Below are 18,655 nucleotides of genomic sequence, written 5' to 3'. Positions count from 1 at the left end.
AGTTAATGTTTGTTGTATATATAGAGGTATAATTATTTTTTTAAATAATATGAAAGGCATAAAAAAATAAAACATAAAAAGTTTATTCTATTTGAAATCTTCATCTTTCTACTAACAATCTCTTTTACTAAATTTATTATAGAAACCTAAAAAAATAAATTTTTGAAAAATTGAAGTGTTATTTCCAAAATTTGTACGCATTTTATTAATTTTTACATTGATAACCAAATCTTCTATTTTATTTATTAATTTTTAAATTATAAATCATGTAATGTACTATTTTTCTTACAGTTGTCAATAATACATTTTAAATTAGATAATATTGTAAAATATTTTAATTTGTTATTATTTATCTAATAAAATAATTATAAAATGTAAACTAATAATTAAAATTTCAGCAAATAATATTATAATTAGTTAGGTTTTAATAATTTTGGATTATACTTAGTTAGGCTGTAATAATTTGGATTTTTTAGCGGATTAGGGTTCGCCAAAACGAGATTTTAATGGCCATTCTTTCATTGATTAGTCTACTCTTTATAATAGTCCATGTATAATTATATATTTTATCTATGATAATTCTATGATTTTTCTTTTATATGATGCAAATTTAATAGTTAACATAAGTTTATACAGGGAAAGAGCATCTCAATATTTACAAATTGATGAAAAAAATGAAAGTTAATAATGTAGTGCCTTCATTTCTTATTGGATTCCTAAGAACCAATATTTATAATGAATTTTAATAAATTTTTCGGATTTTTTTGAAGCTTTAATCCGACCGATTCAGCCGATTCCTGATCCAAATCGCCGATTCACCGATCCGAATCGATTTTTGAGATACCCGATCCAAGTCACCGATCCGCTTTTTAAACCATATATATATATATTCCATTCCAACATATGTAATATCATCGTCGTTTTATTTAGCAAAATAGAATCTCTTTTTTCCCGATTAGTAAAAGGGTCTAAATATGCCTAGAAATTCCCTTCTCACATACTTACCCCAAAAGAAAACATTCCCCTGGACAAAAGATGTAATCGCATTTTCTAGCTATATCAGTACTTATATTCTACAATAGAGCACCATTCTTCTCTACTCTCTCTAGAAACCATCATATGAGCAGAGTGTTTCCTCTCTCTCTCTCTATTTATATATTTTGATACGTGAACAGTGGGAATAGAGGGCAGGGCGTTATTCACATAATAGAACAAGCATGCACATTCTCATCACTGAAAACGGAGGTGGCATTGTCGACTTCCACCCATGAAAACACAGGATCAGGAAAGTAGCCTTGCACACTGTGGTTATAACCATGTCTGTAGTAATTATAGGTAGAAGCATATGTAGATTCTTCCATGTATTGGGAGGTATATGGGTGGTATTCTCCATCATATGGATATGGCCAAAACTCGGCCTTCTTTCCGCTTCTCCGCACCGCTTTAAGAACCTTCCTTTGGTTGATGTATCCGGTCACCGTCACCTTCTGCCTGTCCATGTCTATTTCATAGCTGCCAACACCTGTCATCGTCCAATATAGGAAAGAAAAGGGAAATTTTATCGAAAAAACCTTATCATTTGGTTTTTCAGTTAATTTCAAACATCCATTAAAAGACATAACCATGAGTCAAAATAGTTGATATTTGAGTGATTCACACACGCATCTTAACATTGTAGGTAAAATACGAAATCCTCCACTTATATGTGGAAATTACAAAGATGATCGGTCAACCTACATTTTTATAATTGTTTTCAAATTGCCTTTTAGTCAACCTGAATTTTGTTTTTTTTTTTAGTTTTTTCGTTAGTAGGGGAGTGCTTAAAAGCTTGAGGCATTGCTCTATTAATGAAAAACAAAAAAAAAAAGAAAAAAAAGAGTAAAAATTAAAAATCAAAATTCGGGTTGAAGGAGGGGTAATTTTGAACAAAAATATAGATTGACCGACCTTCTTTGTAATTTCTACCCACTTTAGAATATATGAGAGAATGCTGGAATTGTTGGAATAAATTCATGAACAAGGTCATTCTTATCTGATCTCTCTCTAGGTGCCTGAAACTCCTTCCTTTTGGATATATGAGAGAATGCCAATTGTTGGCATAAATTCATGAACATGATCATTCTTATTTGTTCTCTCTCTCTCTAGGTGCTTGAAACTCACTCCAATTATTGGCATAAATTCATGAACAAGATCATTCTTAATTGATATCTCTCTCAGTGGGGCACGTACGCTCCTTCTCATGCTTTGCTATCATGGAGCATACGTTTAATTGCTTGGCAAGCATCTTAAAAACAAACCTCGGGCAATGCCATTAACGAGCTTCCCCCTGCACATAAAATATAAAGAAAAAGAAGCATCATGGACACAAGGAGGAGGAGGAGAAGAAGAAGAATGAAAGGCATTTTCACCTTCCAACTTAGAGATGGCTTTCCTAATCTTCTTTTCGCACCCAATACAATCCATGTGAACCAAGAGCTCCACTATCTGTAATATACAAGAATTTCAGCAATACCATCAATTTACACCACTATCTGTAACATACAAGAATTTCAGCAATACCATCAATTTACACCACTATCTTAATATACAAGAATTTCAGCCATACCATCAATTTACGCCACTATCTGTAATATACAAGAATTTCAGTAATACCATCAATTTACACCACTATCTGTAATATACAAGAATTTCAGCAATACCATAAATTTACGGTATTTTTCCTCATGTATTTCATGAAATTAGACCATAGAAAATGGGTTGAAGGTCTCACCGACATGGCATTAGACATTGTGTTTGTATAAGAATTTTATGCATGGATCCACAAGGCCTGTTTGGAGAAATAGATTGCTTATATAGACCTAAACTAGGGATAAATGGAATGTTGCTAACTTTTTGCTTGGAATAATTGAAAAAAGGCACAATCCATTTGCTTCCATAAAAGTCCAAGTTTCATTTTTATAAGTTATTTGTATTTTCATATTGTCTAAACTTTAAGGCAAGGGGAGTGCTATTTTCACGTTTATTCTTTCTTATATATTCTCTTTCCTTTATGGATGGTATTGGGTTACCTTTTCCTTACATGTTTGAGGGATTTTCTTTCTAATCTTCCTAAACAAGTTGGAGGAAAATGGGAAGAGAATATGAGAGAGAAAGCAACAAATAACAAGATTTTGAGGGTGAGGGAGAATAGGGGATGTGGTGGAGTGGATATATCACAAAACTCTTCCATAGCGTTGCAAGTACGCTAGGCCCCTAAAGGTAGGGTTGGCAATGGGATGGGTCGGGTCTGGGTCCGGCTGGACTTGGACCCAAACCCGAAGTTATCAGATCCGGACCCAACTGCATCTGAAGCCAACCCAAAAATGAAAAATATATATTTAAGTATATTTAAATATTACATTAAATATATACATCTATTATTTAAAAATTATAATGAAAAATATAATTATAATATGTAAATGTTATTTAAAAATTATATATTATTTAAATAATAACACTATTTGGATGGGGGGCCGGGTCGGGTCGGGTCGGCATGGACTCAGGTCTGGACCGTAATCGTATTCAGATCAAATATTTGGACCCGAACCCGACCCGCCGGTTCTAATTTTTGAACCCATACCCAAACCCAAGCCAGGTCCCAGGTTGGGTCCGGGTCCCTTGCCAACCCTAGCTAAGGGGATCACTTGTTAACCAACCCCAATCAAAGCTCTGAAAATGAGGGTCAACATATTTCAAACTTTAATTTTAGCAAAAAAATTTGTTACTTCCACAGTTTGATTCCACCCAGTAAAATTGATCCCATTAATATTCTCTCATTAATTAATTGTTTCCGCCAATTTGATGAAACTCTCTCTCTCTCTTATGGAACCAAGAATTTCTCGCTTTAAACTCTAAAATAAAATTGTTTGCTGAAATAGGACTTCCAATCTTGTCAATCATTTAAATTACTTCTCTAATTAAGGTTTCTTAATCTGAACTCCATTTAACAATCAACTTGCGAAAGTAGGAATCGTAGACTATCATAAATTAGAATTTATATCAACAAAATATTTCCATGTCATAAAGGAACTAAAACTCGATGAAAGTGAAAGAATAACAATAAATAAAAAATAAGAAGTAACCGCCTTTTTTCAATTAATTGAGGTTGGCTACACAATCCTGATCTGTCATTTTTTTCTATTAAAAATTATACCCTTAATAACGCCATAAGCCCTCATATCTTTTCTCTTTACTTACAACCATGTCCTTTTGGGTTTATCTCTTGCCCTTTTTATCACTACTTACAAACTCATTTATTATGTTTAGATAATTATTATTGTTATGAGATAATTCATAGGAATACATGTTTCTCATCTTAAATTGATGGTTGATAGATAGAATATAGAGAGAGGAAAATATTTTATAAGAAATGAAGGGGAAATGAAGTCAATTCATTGAGAGAATCCAATACTCATTCTCTAATTTATTCTCCTGAATAGTATTTTTCAATATATCCAATAAAACTTAAAAACTAAATTTAAATATATAAAAATAGGCAAAAAATAACCAACATAGCAAGTAAGCAAACAATTTGTTCAGTAAACATTTACTAACTTTAGAAATAATGAAGTGTTAGAAATATTTTTATTAAAGTTTAATGTCATAAAAATGACTTTTCATTTAGATTGCACCATCGTGCGTTGCGATGCACCATTAGTTACTCTATATTACTTAGGGAGAATAAAAATGTGAAATTTGGTTGAAGCTTGAATATTTCACTTACTTCATTGAACGAATACAAACAGAATAAATAGAGTTACAAAAGAGATGATTGACTTAGTCGATCATAGAGAAAAGGATGAAATCAAATTTGTTACAATCATTGGCTTAGTCGATCCTAGAGAGAAGGATGAAATCAAAATTGTTACAACCAAATGAGGAATTCAAAATTCAAATGAGGATTTCATAATTCAAATCGTAATATTCCCCCTCGAGTTCATGTGTGTAGATCGATAACACCCAACTTGTATTGTAGGTAAGTGAACTGCTCTTTGCCAAGCGGTTTGGTGAATACATCGGCCCTCTGGTTATTAGTTCGGAGGTACTGAGTGCGAATAACCCCAGCTTGCAACCTTTTACGAACAACATAACAATCCAATTCGATATGCTTTTTGCGCTCATGGAAGACGAAATTGGATGCTATGTGTAATGCAGCCTGATTATCGCAGTATAGTAGCATGGGCTGTGAGTGGGTAATGCTCAAGTCGTGAAGAAGGTATTTAAGCCAAACTAGCTCGCATGTAGTTGTTGCTATGGCTCGATATTCTACCTCAGCAGTGGACTGCATTTTTTTTCGCCAAGATATGGGGCTGTTTCCAAGAAAGGTACAATATACTGTGATAGAGTGGTGGGTAGTGGGACAGCTAGCCCAATCAGAATCAAAGTAGCCAGAGAGCTACAACGTATTGGAGGAAGGCATCAATATTCCTTTACCTAGGCTAGACTTGAGGTACCGAAGAATGCACATGGCTGCATCCATGTGAGGATGGCGAGGCATTTGCATGAATTGACTCAGCATATTGACCTAAAAAGTAATTTCTGGTTTAGTAATGGTTAAATAAATAAGAAGACCAACAAAGCGTCGATAAGGTCCAGGATCAGAGAGTAAAGTGCCATCATCAGCTCTTAGTTTGAGGGTCTGTTCCATGGGAAATGAGACGGGTTTGGCACCAAGTAATCCAGTTTCTTCCAAAATATCCAATGTGTATTTTCGTTGAGAGAGGAAGATCCCTTTGTTTGAGCGAGCAACCTCGATTCCCAAGAAATACTTTAGTAAACCAATATCTTTGAGTTTGAATTGGCGATGTAAAAATTGGTTGATGGAAGTAATGGTAGAAAAATCATTCCCAATGAGAATTATGTTGTCAACGTAGACTAGAATGACAGTAAGTCGGTCTTTGTTCTTGAGTGTGAACATGGTATAATCGGCCTTAGACTATTTGAACCCTGCTTGAAGAATGAATAAGAGAATTTAGAGAACCAGTTACACGATGCTTGTTTGAGTCCATACAAGGACTTCTTTAAGCGACATACAAGATGTTCTCCATGCTCTCCCTTTCAAGAAAATCGGGGGGAAGCTGCATATATACTTCCTCAGCTAAATCACCATGGAGAAAGCAATATTGACATCCAACTGAAAAATGGGTCATCCCTTTGTGGCAGCAATGGCAAGTAAACATCGAACTGTGACTAGCTTGGCTAGGGGGGCAAATGTCTTGTTATAATCGATGCCTTCGATTTGGGTGTATCCTTTAGCTACAAGTCGCGCTTTGTAGCGCTCTACACTTCCATCAGCATTGTACTTGATTTTGTAGACCCATTTGCACCCTATAACATGCTTTTTCGGTGGCAAGGGAGTAACAATCCAAGTATGACTTCCTCTAGTGCTTTGATCTCAGCAGTCATGGCATCCCTCCAATGAGCATCCTTAATGGCAGTAAAAAAACTTCTAAGTTCATGATTAGAGGTTATGGAAGCAAAGAAGGCTCGATGAGTAGGGGAAAATTTGTTGTAGGAAACATAGTGAACCAGTGGATATTGGGTACCTGTGTCAGAACCAGCTGATGAAGGGTGATGGTCCGTAGGTGAGGAGGCAACATGGGAGCACTTGTAATTAGCAAGCCATTCCGAAGGTCGGTGTACACGTGAAAATTTGCTTGAGAATAGTGGCGGTGGTGTGTTGATGGAGGCAATGGAATCCGTAGCACTTGTTTCAATGGTGGTTAATGGCAGATCCGTGATAGTATATGATGGTACTGTCGCGAGAGTTAGTCAACATGATGAGAAGATGCCTGCCGTTGCAGCTAAGAGTGCCACAACTAAGCACAAAGCCCCGTGACAGTGAAGAGAGAGAGAGAAAGATAAGCACGCAGAGAGGGTTGGGTGGTAGCTGTCTTGAAAAATAGAGGTGGGGTGGTCCAAAGAAAGGAAACATGAAGAGAAAAGCGGGTTTTGCATAAAAAGAGATGCAGAGGATGTATCCCTTATATAACTAATGGTTGTAACAAATTTGATTTCATCCTTTTCTCTAGGATCGACTAAGTCAATTCTCTCTTCTGTAACTCTATTTATTCTGTTTGTATTCGTTCAATGAAGTAAGTGAAATATTCAAGCTTCAAACAAATTTCACATGGTATCAGAGCACACGGGAGGAATCACTAAGAGTCATTGGTGGTCGTGATTCAGCGGCAGTGGGCTGGGTTTTCTCTGATGGTCACCTTCTCTTGATTCGTCCTCCCGTCTTCCACTTTGTATTGTAAACTTGTTGACCCCAGAAGCCCCTTTCATGCTCTTGTAGATGCACACCACGTTATCTATATAAGCAACCCCAGCATATGTGAGAGAAACAGTAGAGTTGAGAAGACTCAAGCTGCAGTAACAGTTGGACACTGTGTTTTCTTTTTTGCGTGTTTTTGTTGCTGTACACCACTACATCGATCCAATGTAACGTCATTCTTCAAGGAAAGGGCAAATATTTGGCTAGATATCAGCTGTAGCCCCCATTGCCTCAGCCCTCTCTTTCTCGCTCTAACCTTTGGTTTATTTATTTGGCCAGTTTCCGGCTGTAGCCGCTATTGCCTCAGCCCTCTTTTTCTCTCTCTAACTTTTGGTTTACTTATTTGGCCAGATTCCGGCTGTAGTCGCCATTGCCTCAGCCCTCTCTTTCTCTCTCGAATCTTTGGTTTACTTGTTGGCTTTTCTCACTGGATGAATGGCACAAATCGTGCCCCGATGCCAGTGAGCCAAAGAAAATCCACTAATAGCATTTCGAGAGAGAGTGCACCAACGAGAACTATATAAACCAGCAAGATCTTTGTGCTTAGTTGTAAGTCGAAGAGAGAGAAAGAGAGATATTTTGAATTTCTCTCACCTCGTGATTCAGGTTCCTTTGCAAGTTGAACAGACCATCTCTTACCATTTGAAGATAGAGACAGAGATTTTGAGTTTCTCTCTTCAACTTGCAAAGGAACCTGAAATCACGAGGTGAGAGAAATTCAAAATATCTCTCTTTCTCTCTCTTCGACTTACAATTAAGCACAAAGATCTTGCTGGTTTATATAGATCTTGTTGGTGCACTTTCTCTCTCTAAATGCTTTTATTGGATTTTCTTTGGCTCACTGGCATCGGGGCGCGATCTGTGCTATTTCGCATCCAGTGAGAAAAACCACGAAGTAAACCAAAGGTTAGAGAGAGAAAGAGAGGGCAGAGGCAATGGCGGCTGTAGCCGGAATCCGACCAAATAAGTAAACCAAAGGTTAGAGAGAGAAAGAGAGGGCTGAGGCAATGGCGGCTACAACCGGAATCTAGCCAAATATTTTGCCGTTTCCTTGAAGAATGATGTTACATTGGGTTTTAAAAAAACATAGTGTCCAATTGTTACTGCAGCTTGAGTCTTCTCAACTCTGCTATTTCTCTCACATACGCTGGGGTTGCTTATATAAATAACATGGTGTGCATCTACAAGAGCATGAAAGGGGCTTCCGGGGTCAACAAATTTAAAATACAAAGTGGAAGACGGGAGGATAAATCAAGAGAAGGCAACCATCAGCGGAAACTTAGCCCACTGCCACTGAATCACAACCACAAGTGACTTCTTAGTGATTCTTCCCGTGTGCTCTGATACCATGTGAAATTCGATTGAAGCTTGAATAGTTCACTTACTTCATTGAACGAATACAAACAGAATAAATAGAGTTACAGAAGACGAGATTGACTTAGTCGATCCTAGAGAAAAGATGAAGTCAAATTTGTTATAACCGTTGACTTAGTCAATCCTAGAGAAAAGGATGAAATCAAATTTGTTACAACCAAATGAGAAATTCAAAATTCAAATGAAGATTTCATAATTCAAATCGTAATAAAAAACGACCATGAAGTTTTAGTCTCTAGTTTCCCTCAATTGATGTTTTAAAATCTTTTTTTCTCTCTCTAAACTCCAAAACAAGAATGCCCTTACTATTTTAGGGTCGGGCTGAGAGGTCTCGGCCGGCCGAGACATTGCGACCCCAATTTTATTGAAACTTGTGCAGCAACAAAGGTTCCAAGTTGGTTATGGCTGACCAATTTGGACAGGGCCATTACATGACAGCAAAAACCATTGTAATATGCATGAAATATGGAAAATATAAATATTGGAAAAAGTGTATAAAGAGAATTTATTTTTAATACAAGGCTGTTACAATCATTTTTGCTCATTAGATTGCAAGTCGGGTGGTTGTGAACATATCATTGACTAAATTCAAAGTTCAAAAAATAATATTTTCTCGAACTTCTTTTGTACCCCAAAACATCGAATTTGACATCTATTGACTAGAAGTTGTGATATCCTTGTAACAAAGATAAATAGTATCATATTATACAATCATAATGTTACTCGAAACTAATGGATACAACAAGATTATCACAAAAATAATGGGCGCTGCATCTTTCACTTCTTGATGTGCATTAGAATTTTTAGAAAAACATCTCTGAACTGGGTATAAAAGGTGTTATTTTTAAAAGCAACGGCCATAAACAACGCCATAACGGATAACCTTTTTATCTACGAGTTTTCAAACCTATTGTAACGGCCACTACAACGTAGGCCATAGGTAAAGGCCGACTGTGTTATAATAAAAAACACTTGTTATCTATTCGTATTAGGTAATTTTTAAGGTGGGCCTGTTAGCGTTACGTATTCATAATAGGTGCTTTAAACGTGTCTCACCGTTACATATTCATAGTAGGTACTTTAAATGGGTCACTCACCGTTACATAAACTATGGGCTGTTAAGGTTATACTAGCTTGTTACACATGAGTCTATAAGCCTATGTAGATAGCTTTTTCTTTCTTATTTAATGTTAATTCGAGGCATTTCATTTCCTTTGTTGTTTCTTGTACAAATATAGAAAAAATGTCAAGAAAATTGTACACCTCAAAATCAATTGACTACCACAATGTAGGCTTCCTCCTTGACCAGGGAATTCCCCGAATTGTAGTATGTAGAAGCGTCCTCAGCGACGGACCATGGAAGGGGGATGCCGGACCTTACTTCAATTTGGCACCTTGAAGAGCTCGACTCCTATATACAAAGGTGGAAAGAAATATATAAATTATCTTTTTTATTTTGGGAAAATGTCCGAACATGTTTATATTTAGGGAAACTATATAATAAGACTATTTACCTAAAATATTGGTCACAATTGCTTTTGACTATTGGATGTAAAATTCGGTAGCTGTATTTATTTCATTGACCAAGCTCAAAGTTCAGAAAATTTTCTTGAACTTTGTGACATAGCCAAGTTATCAAATTTCACATAAAATAGTTGGAAGCAATTGTAATCTTTTTGTATAAAAGGTAAATGATCTCATTGTATACAATCGCTTATATTTATATATAGAAATTTGATATCATCTAAATTCTTTTGTTATTACCACTCTACCCAATTTATACCCGTTATTACAATATCTTACCAGCATTTTTAAAAAATAAACCAGTTCCCCTTTTAAAAATTTCAATGCCCGACGTTTACATTAGCACAAATTGACCAAAACGTAGGTTTACATTAGCGCAAATTGACAAAATTTGAACTTTTTGGTTTCTCAATATGTGAAAATTTAGTATTTTTTTTCATTTTCGAAGTCCTTTTTAAAACTTTTAGATGTTCAACGTCCGAAAAAGTTCATCTTGTAGCCCCTAACATTTTCGGATTTTGATAATCCAAAATTATAATTTTGTGAAAATTGTAGTTTTGAATTATCAAAATCCAAAAATTGCAAAATCCAAAACTACAATTTTTGGATTTTTTAAATCTGAAAATTTCAAACTCTATTAAACGGCAATTTTCAGATTTTCAAAATTCAAAATTTACTTGAAGTTTAAATTTTGAAAGTTTTTAGAATACGATTTTGGGTTTGTTAATTTTCAAAGCACAAATCGATTTTGATATCGGTTTTGGCGTCGAGCCTTGTGAGAGATGAAACTAATGCCTTAAGATGCAAAAGTAGATTTCTATTTTTAAATTTTCTTGCAAAATTTATTTTCATGATCTTCTTTACCATGACGTGCCAGATTTAGATTGTGGTGAATCCTTGACTAGGGAGTCCAGAATGAAGTGAGAGACAGAGAAGAAAGAGGGGAGACTTCATGAGAAGAAGAGAAGAGAGAGAGAAGGGCCGCTGTTTGAGAGGAGCCAAGCTTTACTATGAACCTGTCGAAATCTAGATCGAAAATTTGACGATCCCAAATTTTACCGAAACTCATCGAAATTTAAATCGCCTGCTGTTTCAAGTCTCAAAGTGTAGCAGATCACAACATGTTTGTTCCTAAAGTGGTGGATCCATATGATTACACGTGGCACGATTGCATTTTAAATGGAATTGATCGAACATAGATACTTTCGGATATGGATCCGGATCCGGATCCAAACATTTTGGATCTGATCAAATCTGAATTCGATATTTACTTTTCGGTTTTGGATCTAGTTCTGGGTGGATCCGGACCTGATCCGAAAATTCTCAGCCCTTGAATAGATCATGGGATTTCAGCAATATATTTGATCTACATGATTTAAAAGAGAACAAGGTTGATTTTGACGTTGGTTGTATCCAAAATTAGCAGGTTGTAGATTGAGATTTATCGCCAATTTTTTATACATACTTAAATGAAGAACAAGATCTTGCAAAGGATCCAATATACAATGATCATCAAGATTTTATGTTTGAATTAATATTTGACGAAGAAAAAGATGAAGGACTAAAAAGAGAATCAGTGGGACAAATTGTTTTAGTTGTTGAAAGTGCCTATCTCAAAGATGCTCCCTTGTTTTGTTCTAGGGGTCAGCATAAGTATTTTCAATAGGGTTACTTGACTACACTGAATCAATTTCAATAAATTTATGTGGCTAAACATATTCTATCAATACATATTGACGTTTTTTTAAAAGGTTTCTCAGTTTCAGTGCACAATCATTATATTTTGATTGGTGCAAGAACCCACAAGTCCCATAATCGCGTTTATTATATTTGGGATAAAGAAAGTTGCAGGACTAATGCGAATTTCATCTTAATGCATTTTAAAACTCGAGGACGAAGATTTTCCAACCAGGGAAGAATGATGTTCATCAAGACACGAATGGATTCAATATTTTTATTCTTCTCAATTTTAGGAGGCGTAATTATTTCTTTATGTTTATGGGTCAATTTTTAAGAGTTTTATTTATTTTAGAGTTTAATATTTTGATGAGAAAATTTAACAAAGTAGGAAGTAGAAGGATAAATCTATTTTTGTATGAGTCCATTTTTGTTATGAATTGTTTTAAGGAGGATTTCCCTTATAGATAAGAGGCTTGTGTTAAGAGAGTATGTCTTTAGATAAGATATGAATAGTATCTTTTAGAAAAAAAAAAAGTAAGGAGTAGTAAGAGTTTTTATGGTTAGATATGCAAAAATACATTATTTTTAGGAACGTAATCCCTTTAGGAAGAATAAGGTTTAGAAAAAGAGACGTTAATTGTAATGAGATGGTTTTGGTTTTTTAATAAAATAAATTTTCAACTTAAAGGGAGAAAGAGGTTCGTATCTTTGTTTTCTCTTTTGATAGCACATGAAGAGGTCTCGGATTCTATGTTTGTGTTTTCTTCTTGCAATTATCATTTCAGTATTTGTTTCTCTATCTAAAATGCAGTTGTATTTGTCGATTGTTGGCAGACGATGATCTTTTCAATTGCATCACTAATCCACACTATTTCCTTAGAAGCTATACAACAAGCAATACACTTGGCATCCTTAGTGGATTGAACCACTATAGTCTGTTTCTTTGAGTAACAAAAAACAATCCCTTCACCGATGATAAATGGGTAACCCAAAGTTCATGCAAGACTCATTGGTAATTGACATCAACATATTCAAGCACAAGCATGTCGGAGGCATCCCCTATCTTAGAAACTGGTTGACCGCATTCCAATGCCCTACTCATGGGATACTTTGAAATCTCCCAACTAGACTTTGGGAATACGCCAACTCAGGTCTTGTACCCATTGTGGCATACATGAGAAAGCCCACGGTGCTCTAATGTGGTATTCTCTCTACTACTCTTCTCACTATCGTTCCTTGGGCACATGTCTAAACTTAATTTTATTCTCTTTTCAATGAGTGTATTTATGGGCTTACATCCATCCATAGAGAATTTTTGAATATTTCCTTACAATAATTGGCTTAGGATAGTTGCATGGAACGTGTTGATCTACCCTTCGTTGTTTTTACTCCAGACACATAAGATGCCTCGTCAAGGTCGTCTTTCATATCAAAGTGATCTAATAAGAAGGCTCTTGTATCTCTCACTTGGATCATCAAGTTACTAGCGATTAGAATGCCATCTAAATATAATGAGAGGAATGCAACATCTCTCCCACAGGCATTGACACATGCACAATGATACTCCTCTTTAAGGACATATTCGTGCCTTGTCCATTATCACAAAGCTTACTTTATTCAATTTCTACACACTGTTCTCACTACCTTTCACCTCAAATCCTCAGCTTGTCTAATGTAGATCTCTTCTTCTAAATCTCTATTTAGGAATGCCATTTTGATATTTATTTGAAGGAGTTCAAAGTTGAAATAGGCAACTATGGATATGAGCATCCTAATGGAATGGAATTTGGTCATGGGTGCAAAGATTTATTGATAATAGATTCCTTCCTTTTGGATGAAGCCTTTAGCTAATAGTCTAGCCTGGTATTTGTTTTAACTTTACCATTGGAATCGACCTTTTTCTTGAACACCCACTTATATCCTATTGTCTTTCAGTTGAGTGGAAGTGGTACAAATTGCCACACATGATTTTGTACTATAGAATGGAATTCATAACTTATGGTTTCCAACTATTGCTTCCAAGAAGGTAGTTGGTTCATCATCTGGTTTCTCACTTATCCTATCATATTACTCCCTTAGGCAGGTGAAGAATTTGGATTATTTACTATGTATTTGGATCCTCCTATGGGGCTGAGGCATGGATGGAATGGGTTCGAATGCAACTTAGTCAGTAACTGCCCTATGAAGGTTAGCTTGCTTAAAATTAAGATTGTCATCAAGGAATTCATGAAGAAGTGGGCATCAAACTTCCAACCTAAGAACCTTAATTTTATGTTTGATTAGGTTCCAACTTCAGCTTTATACTCTTTAAAATAAGTTAGGCCTTTTTTTTTTGGATAAGGAAGATATACCCAAAACACAAATGGTTCTTTATAAATTTTATGAAGCATCTCAAGTGGTCTTTGGTAACTACACTTAGTGGCCACAAAAGTCTATGTATTAAAACTAATACACAAGCAATTCTTTAAGCTTTAGTTTAGGGTTTCTTTACCATTTTTCTTTGCATACGTGCCTCGCAAACTTTGGGGAAAGCAATATTCACATCCTTTAGAAAACCATCCTTTTAAAGCCTTTCAATTTGCCTGCAACTCATGTGCCCTAACCTCATGTGCCATTAGGTCCATTCCTGAGACATAAGTAAGAAAACGAAAATTTTATTTCAACAAAAAAAACCCATCGATTAAGCACTCAAACATGATAATTTTGCCCTTAGGCGATCCCTCATTCACATAAACATGATCGTCCATAAAAAGAGCGGGAACCTGGCCATACCATGTTTTGGAAATGATAGTAAGCTTCTTAACATACCTGGTGCATTATCATTAGCAAGCTCAAGAACAAAGTCCCTTACGTTTGCTTTCTACCCATAAAAGTATTGACATGTATGGCTATGGGGCTTTACGTGTCTTAGCCTACATTTGTGGGAATTCCATATATCCAACAGTCATATCCATATGAACGTAACCCTTCATCCAACAGCCATATCCATGTGAATGTAACACTTCATAAACTCGTCGGAGATCAGGGAGCCTTTCGTTTCTCAGAGACCCATTGGAGAAATACAACAGTTACCCCTTCTTCTCTCTATAAAATGGGAAGCTAGAGAGAGGATGTGTATACCAAAGAAAATGCGTACATCTCTCTAAAAGGCGAAGGGATAAAAATCTGGGCTCTGCGATCACCAGCCTCACGTCACACCTTCTCTGATCTCGGGTTTGATCTTATACACACTTCATTAATTTTGCTAACAATAGTATTAGAGCAATCTGGTTCCATCTTCCATATTGCTTTATCTTATATTGCTCACGCTTATTTTATATTGGATCCATATATATTCAAGTATATCTTTAATGGCGAGGCATATGTGAAATATATGTTTTATCTCATTCACACATTTTCAAAACGATAAACCTCTATTGGCATTATTGCAATAAATTTCAGTGAATACCAGTAATTGCCACTGCATATCATGTAATTTGATATGCACGTATAGTTGCGTGGAACCTTAAATGTGGTGTTTTTAGACCAACTCGGCCATCTCAATGCATGTACATCTTATTCCTTTATTATCGCAATTGTTTAAAAGATTAGCATACATATCTTTGTTTAAGAGATTGTTGGAATTGCAAAGTGATATTGATAAAATGATGGAAGGATAGATATTTTAGATTTCATATGGTAGAATTTTGTGTGACAAAGATATAGTCGCCTCTGTGAATAAAATTATCTGTGCGGTTGAAATAAATATCAGTAGCTACAAATTGTGCTATTCGATTGCCTTATATATTGCCACTATATATAAAATAATCCGTGCGGTTGATTTTGTTTTTCTTCACTAAATATCAGTGGCTACAAATTTTGCTATTTTGTTGCCTTATATATTGGCGCGTAGATGTAAATCTTCAGATGATAGTGGGTTTGCTGTAGGTGCATCCACACTTTGGTTGCCAGTAAGAAAGTGATTGGAATGAGAATTTATTCGGTTTGACAATTGTTTTCTTATTTTTAACTGAGGAGATAGAATAAAAACAAGAGTTTTTGGATGCTAGTGATCAATGATAGTTGTACAAAGCAAGAGTTTTTTGATGCTAGTGATCAATGATAGTTATATAACTCGAGGGTGGAGGAGCTCTGTTCAGAGTGCATATAATTTTGAATATCATTACTAATGAAAGGGAAACAGAGAAGAGGTATTTTTCTTTTTCTTGATTTTGTTGATCAATTAAAGATGAGCTGTATGTTAGATCATCATATCGGATTTCTAAATAAGGTCTCAGTAGTTCTCATCCTTATGTATCTTTTTTAGATGTTTTTATATCAGGAAGTATCCTTAAGTTTCATATTCCAAGCACAGATAAAATTCAATCTATTCCAATAAGGAGTGATGAATATAAAAAATAATTTCTCTAGTTTTGGAAAGCATGTGTGTCAGGCTAGTTGAGCGAGTTTTCAAGAATCAATGAATCCCCCCCCATCTTGACAAATTTTTCGTTTGATTAGACTATGATAGCGGTTGTCCTTTGTATGAATTGTGGCTGCAGTAACCTGACTAGACCATGCTGCACGGTGAATTACACTAGCTTAATCTCTTCAACGATTGATAAAAATCAATGTTAAGAAAAAAACAGACACTGGTTACGATTTGATGGGTCCCAAGCTTGAGTCACGCACCTGAGCCTGTCAGGTAGTTGGCTAAGTCCAAACACTAAAATAAAATAAAATATTGGGTAACTGGTTAGACTTGACCGGTTCCCTGTGTTTGGTTTTGGACTAGCAGCCAAGCCCAGATAACTCAGCAGAGTTTTCAAACATTGAGAGAAATTAGTACTCTTTATTGCTTATGTTCTTGAAATTTTTGCTTGGTTCCGAAAATTTAATTTTGAAGTTCTTGTTTGTCGTTTTTATTTGGCACCGTATAATTGATTCAATAATGTGCTTATTACCATGAGAGAAGAATTAGATTCTATAAAGAAAAATAAAGTTTGGGATATATGTGATTTTTCATCAGATAGAAAACTTCTAGGTTCTAAATGGATACTTAAAAGGAAGTTAAAATCTGATGGATCACTTAATAAATTTAAAGCTACGTTAGTAGCAAAGGGTTTTACCCAAAGAGAAGGAGTCAACTATTTCTACACTTATTTCCCAGTTCTAACGTTTATATCCATTAGGATAATTTTGCAATCGTTGCATATTTTGACCTAAAACTTTACCAAATAGATGTAAAGATTGTATTCCTGAATAGTGAACTAAAGGAAACCATTTACATAAAGCAACCTGAGGGCTTCATAATTAAAGGACAAGAAAATAAAGTATACAAATTAAATAAGTCTTTATATGGTTTAAAACAATCCTCAAGACAATGGTACTTAACATTTCATGATGCCATCCTACATATGAGATATGAAGTAAATAAGATTGGACCATTGTGTGTATGTCTTGAAGAGTGGGAGTAAATTCATAACACTCTAATTATATGTAAATGATATCCTAAAATGACTTAGAAATAATTGATAAGACTAAGTCATGGTTTTCTTCTCGGTTTGAGATGAATGATATGGAAGAAGCATCTTTTGTCTTAGGCATAAAAATAACTAGAGATAGAAAATAAAAAATGTTGTGCTTGAGCCAAGAGAGATATCTTGACTCTATTATCAAAGATTTCAAATGAAAAATAGTAAACCATTGTCTATTCCCCTTGAAAAGGTAGTAAAGTTGTCTCTGAAGGATTGTCTAGTAGAAGGATAATAAAAGGCTAACGTTCCCTATGCACAAGCGACTGATAGCTTAGTATATGCAGTAAGATGTACAAGACTAGATTGGAGTAATTGGAAGCACATGGTATTGGTAGTTTGGTATATGCAGTAAGATGTACAATACTAGATTTGAGTAATTGAAAAGCAGTAAAAAGAATTCTAAGATAGATTAAGGGAATAAAGCATCTAAAATTATGTTTTCAAGCAGATAAGCTTGAAGTTGTAGGATATTTAGATGCAGATTTTACTGAGGATAAGGATGATAGCAAATCCACCTCAGGACACATTTTCCTCTTTAGAGGGGCAGCTGTTTCTTGGTCTAGTAAGAAACAAAGGTGTGTAGTAAGGTACATACAGAAAGTAGAGGGGCATTGCTTGTATTTTCGTCGTCTGGATAAAATATTTCAAAGATAATTTGAAGCTGCAAATAATCGACGAACCGATCCAAATATTTTGTGATAATCAAACTACAATTAAATTAATTCAAAGTGGAGCAAATAGCTCCCAATGAAGACAGATAGATGTGCAACATCATTACATTTAGGATGTAGTTGAAAAAAGTGAAGTAACTGTCAGTTACTTGCCCTCATCAAATATGATCGCTGATACATTAACAATGGGTCTAAGTGTTGAACTACTGTCCAACTTCACTCCATTCAGAATATAATTGAGAAAGGTGAAATGACTATTAGTTACTTGTCCTCATAAGATATGATCGCTAATCCATTAACAATGGATCTAAGTGTTGAATTACTGTTTAAGCACACTAGTTTAATGAGACTTAAAAATGTTTAAGTCAGACAGTTTTTCATGAGTGAGAAATCTGTATTAGCATGAAAATCCTCATGATAGACCAGCTTAATGAAGTCAGATAGTTTTCATGAGTGAGAAATCTGCATTAGCGTGATAGACCAGCTTTATGGACATTTGTTCAGGTTTCATGAGTGATAAATCCACATTAGCATGAAAATCTTCATGATGGATGACAAATCCACATCAGCATGAA

The 18,655-nt window shown here is 35.2% G+C and overlaps 1 protein-coding gene across 2 annotated transcripts; it reads right to left on the bottom strand.

Annotated features, from left to right (window-relative positions):
- Positions 1–1,120: 1,120 nt before the first annotated feature.
- Positions 1,121–2,824, bottom strand: LOC18436352 (heavy metal-associated isoprenylated plant protein 45). 2 transcript variants are annotated; one of them, XM_006846374.4, is made up of 3 exons: positions 2,771–2,824; positions 2,409–2,484; positions 1,121–1,522 (listed from the first exon to the last, which is right to left on the bottom strand). In XM_006846374.4, exons 1-3 carry the CDS (start codon positions 2,786–2,788, stop codon positions 1,200–1,202), a joined length of 417 nt encoding a protein of 138 aa, XP_006846437.1. In that variant the 5' UTR covers positions 2,789–2,824; the 3' UTR covers positions 1,121–1,199. The 2 variants fall into 2 exon arrangements, with proteins under 2 accessions (XP_006846437.1, XP_020524268.1); XM_020668609.2 differs by lacking the exon at positions 2,771–2,824 and adding an exon at positions 2,606–2,757.
- Positions 2,825–18,655: the final 15,831 nt, after the last annotated feature.

The sequence above is a fragment of the Amborella trichopoda genome, chromosome 9 (genome assembly GCF_054954075.1).
Source record: "Amborella trichopoda isolate Santa Cruz 75 chromosome 9, AtrichopodaSantaCruz75HAP2 v2.0, whole genome shotgun sequence".
NCBI classification, from domain to species: Eukaryota; Viridiplantae; Streptophyta; class Magnoliopsida; order Amborellales; family Amborellaceae; genus Amborella; species Amborella trichopoda.
The sequence above is the reverse complement of the archived record's forward strand: the minus strand, read 5'-3'. Positions and strand labels throughout refer to the sequence as shown.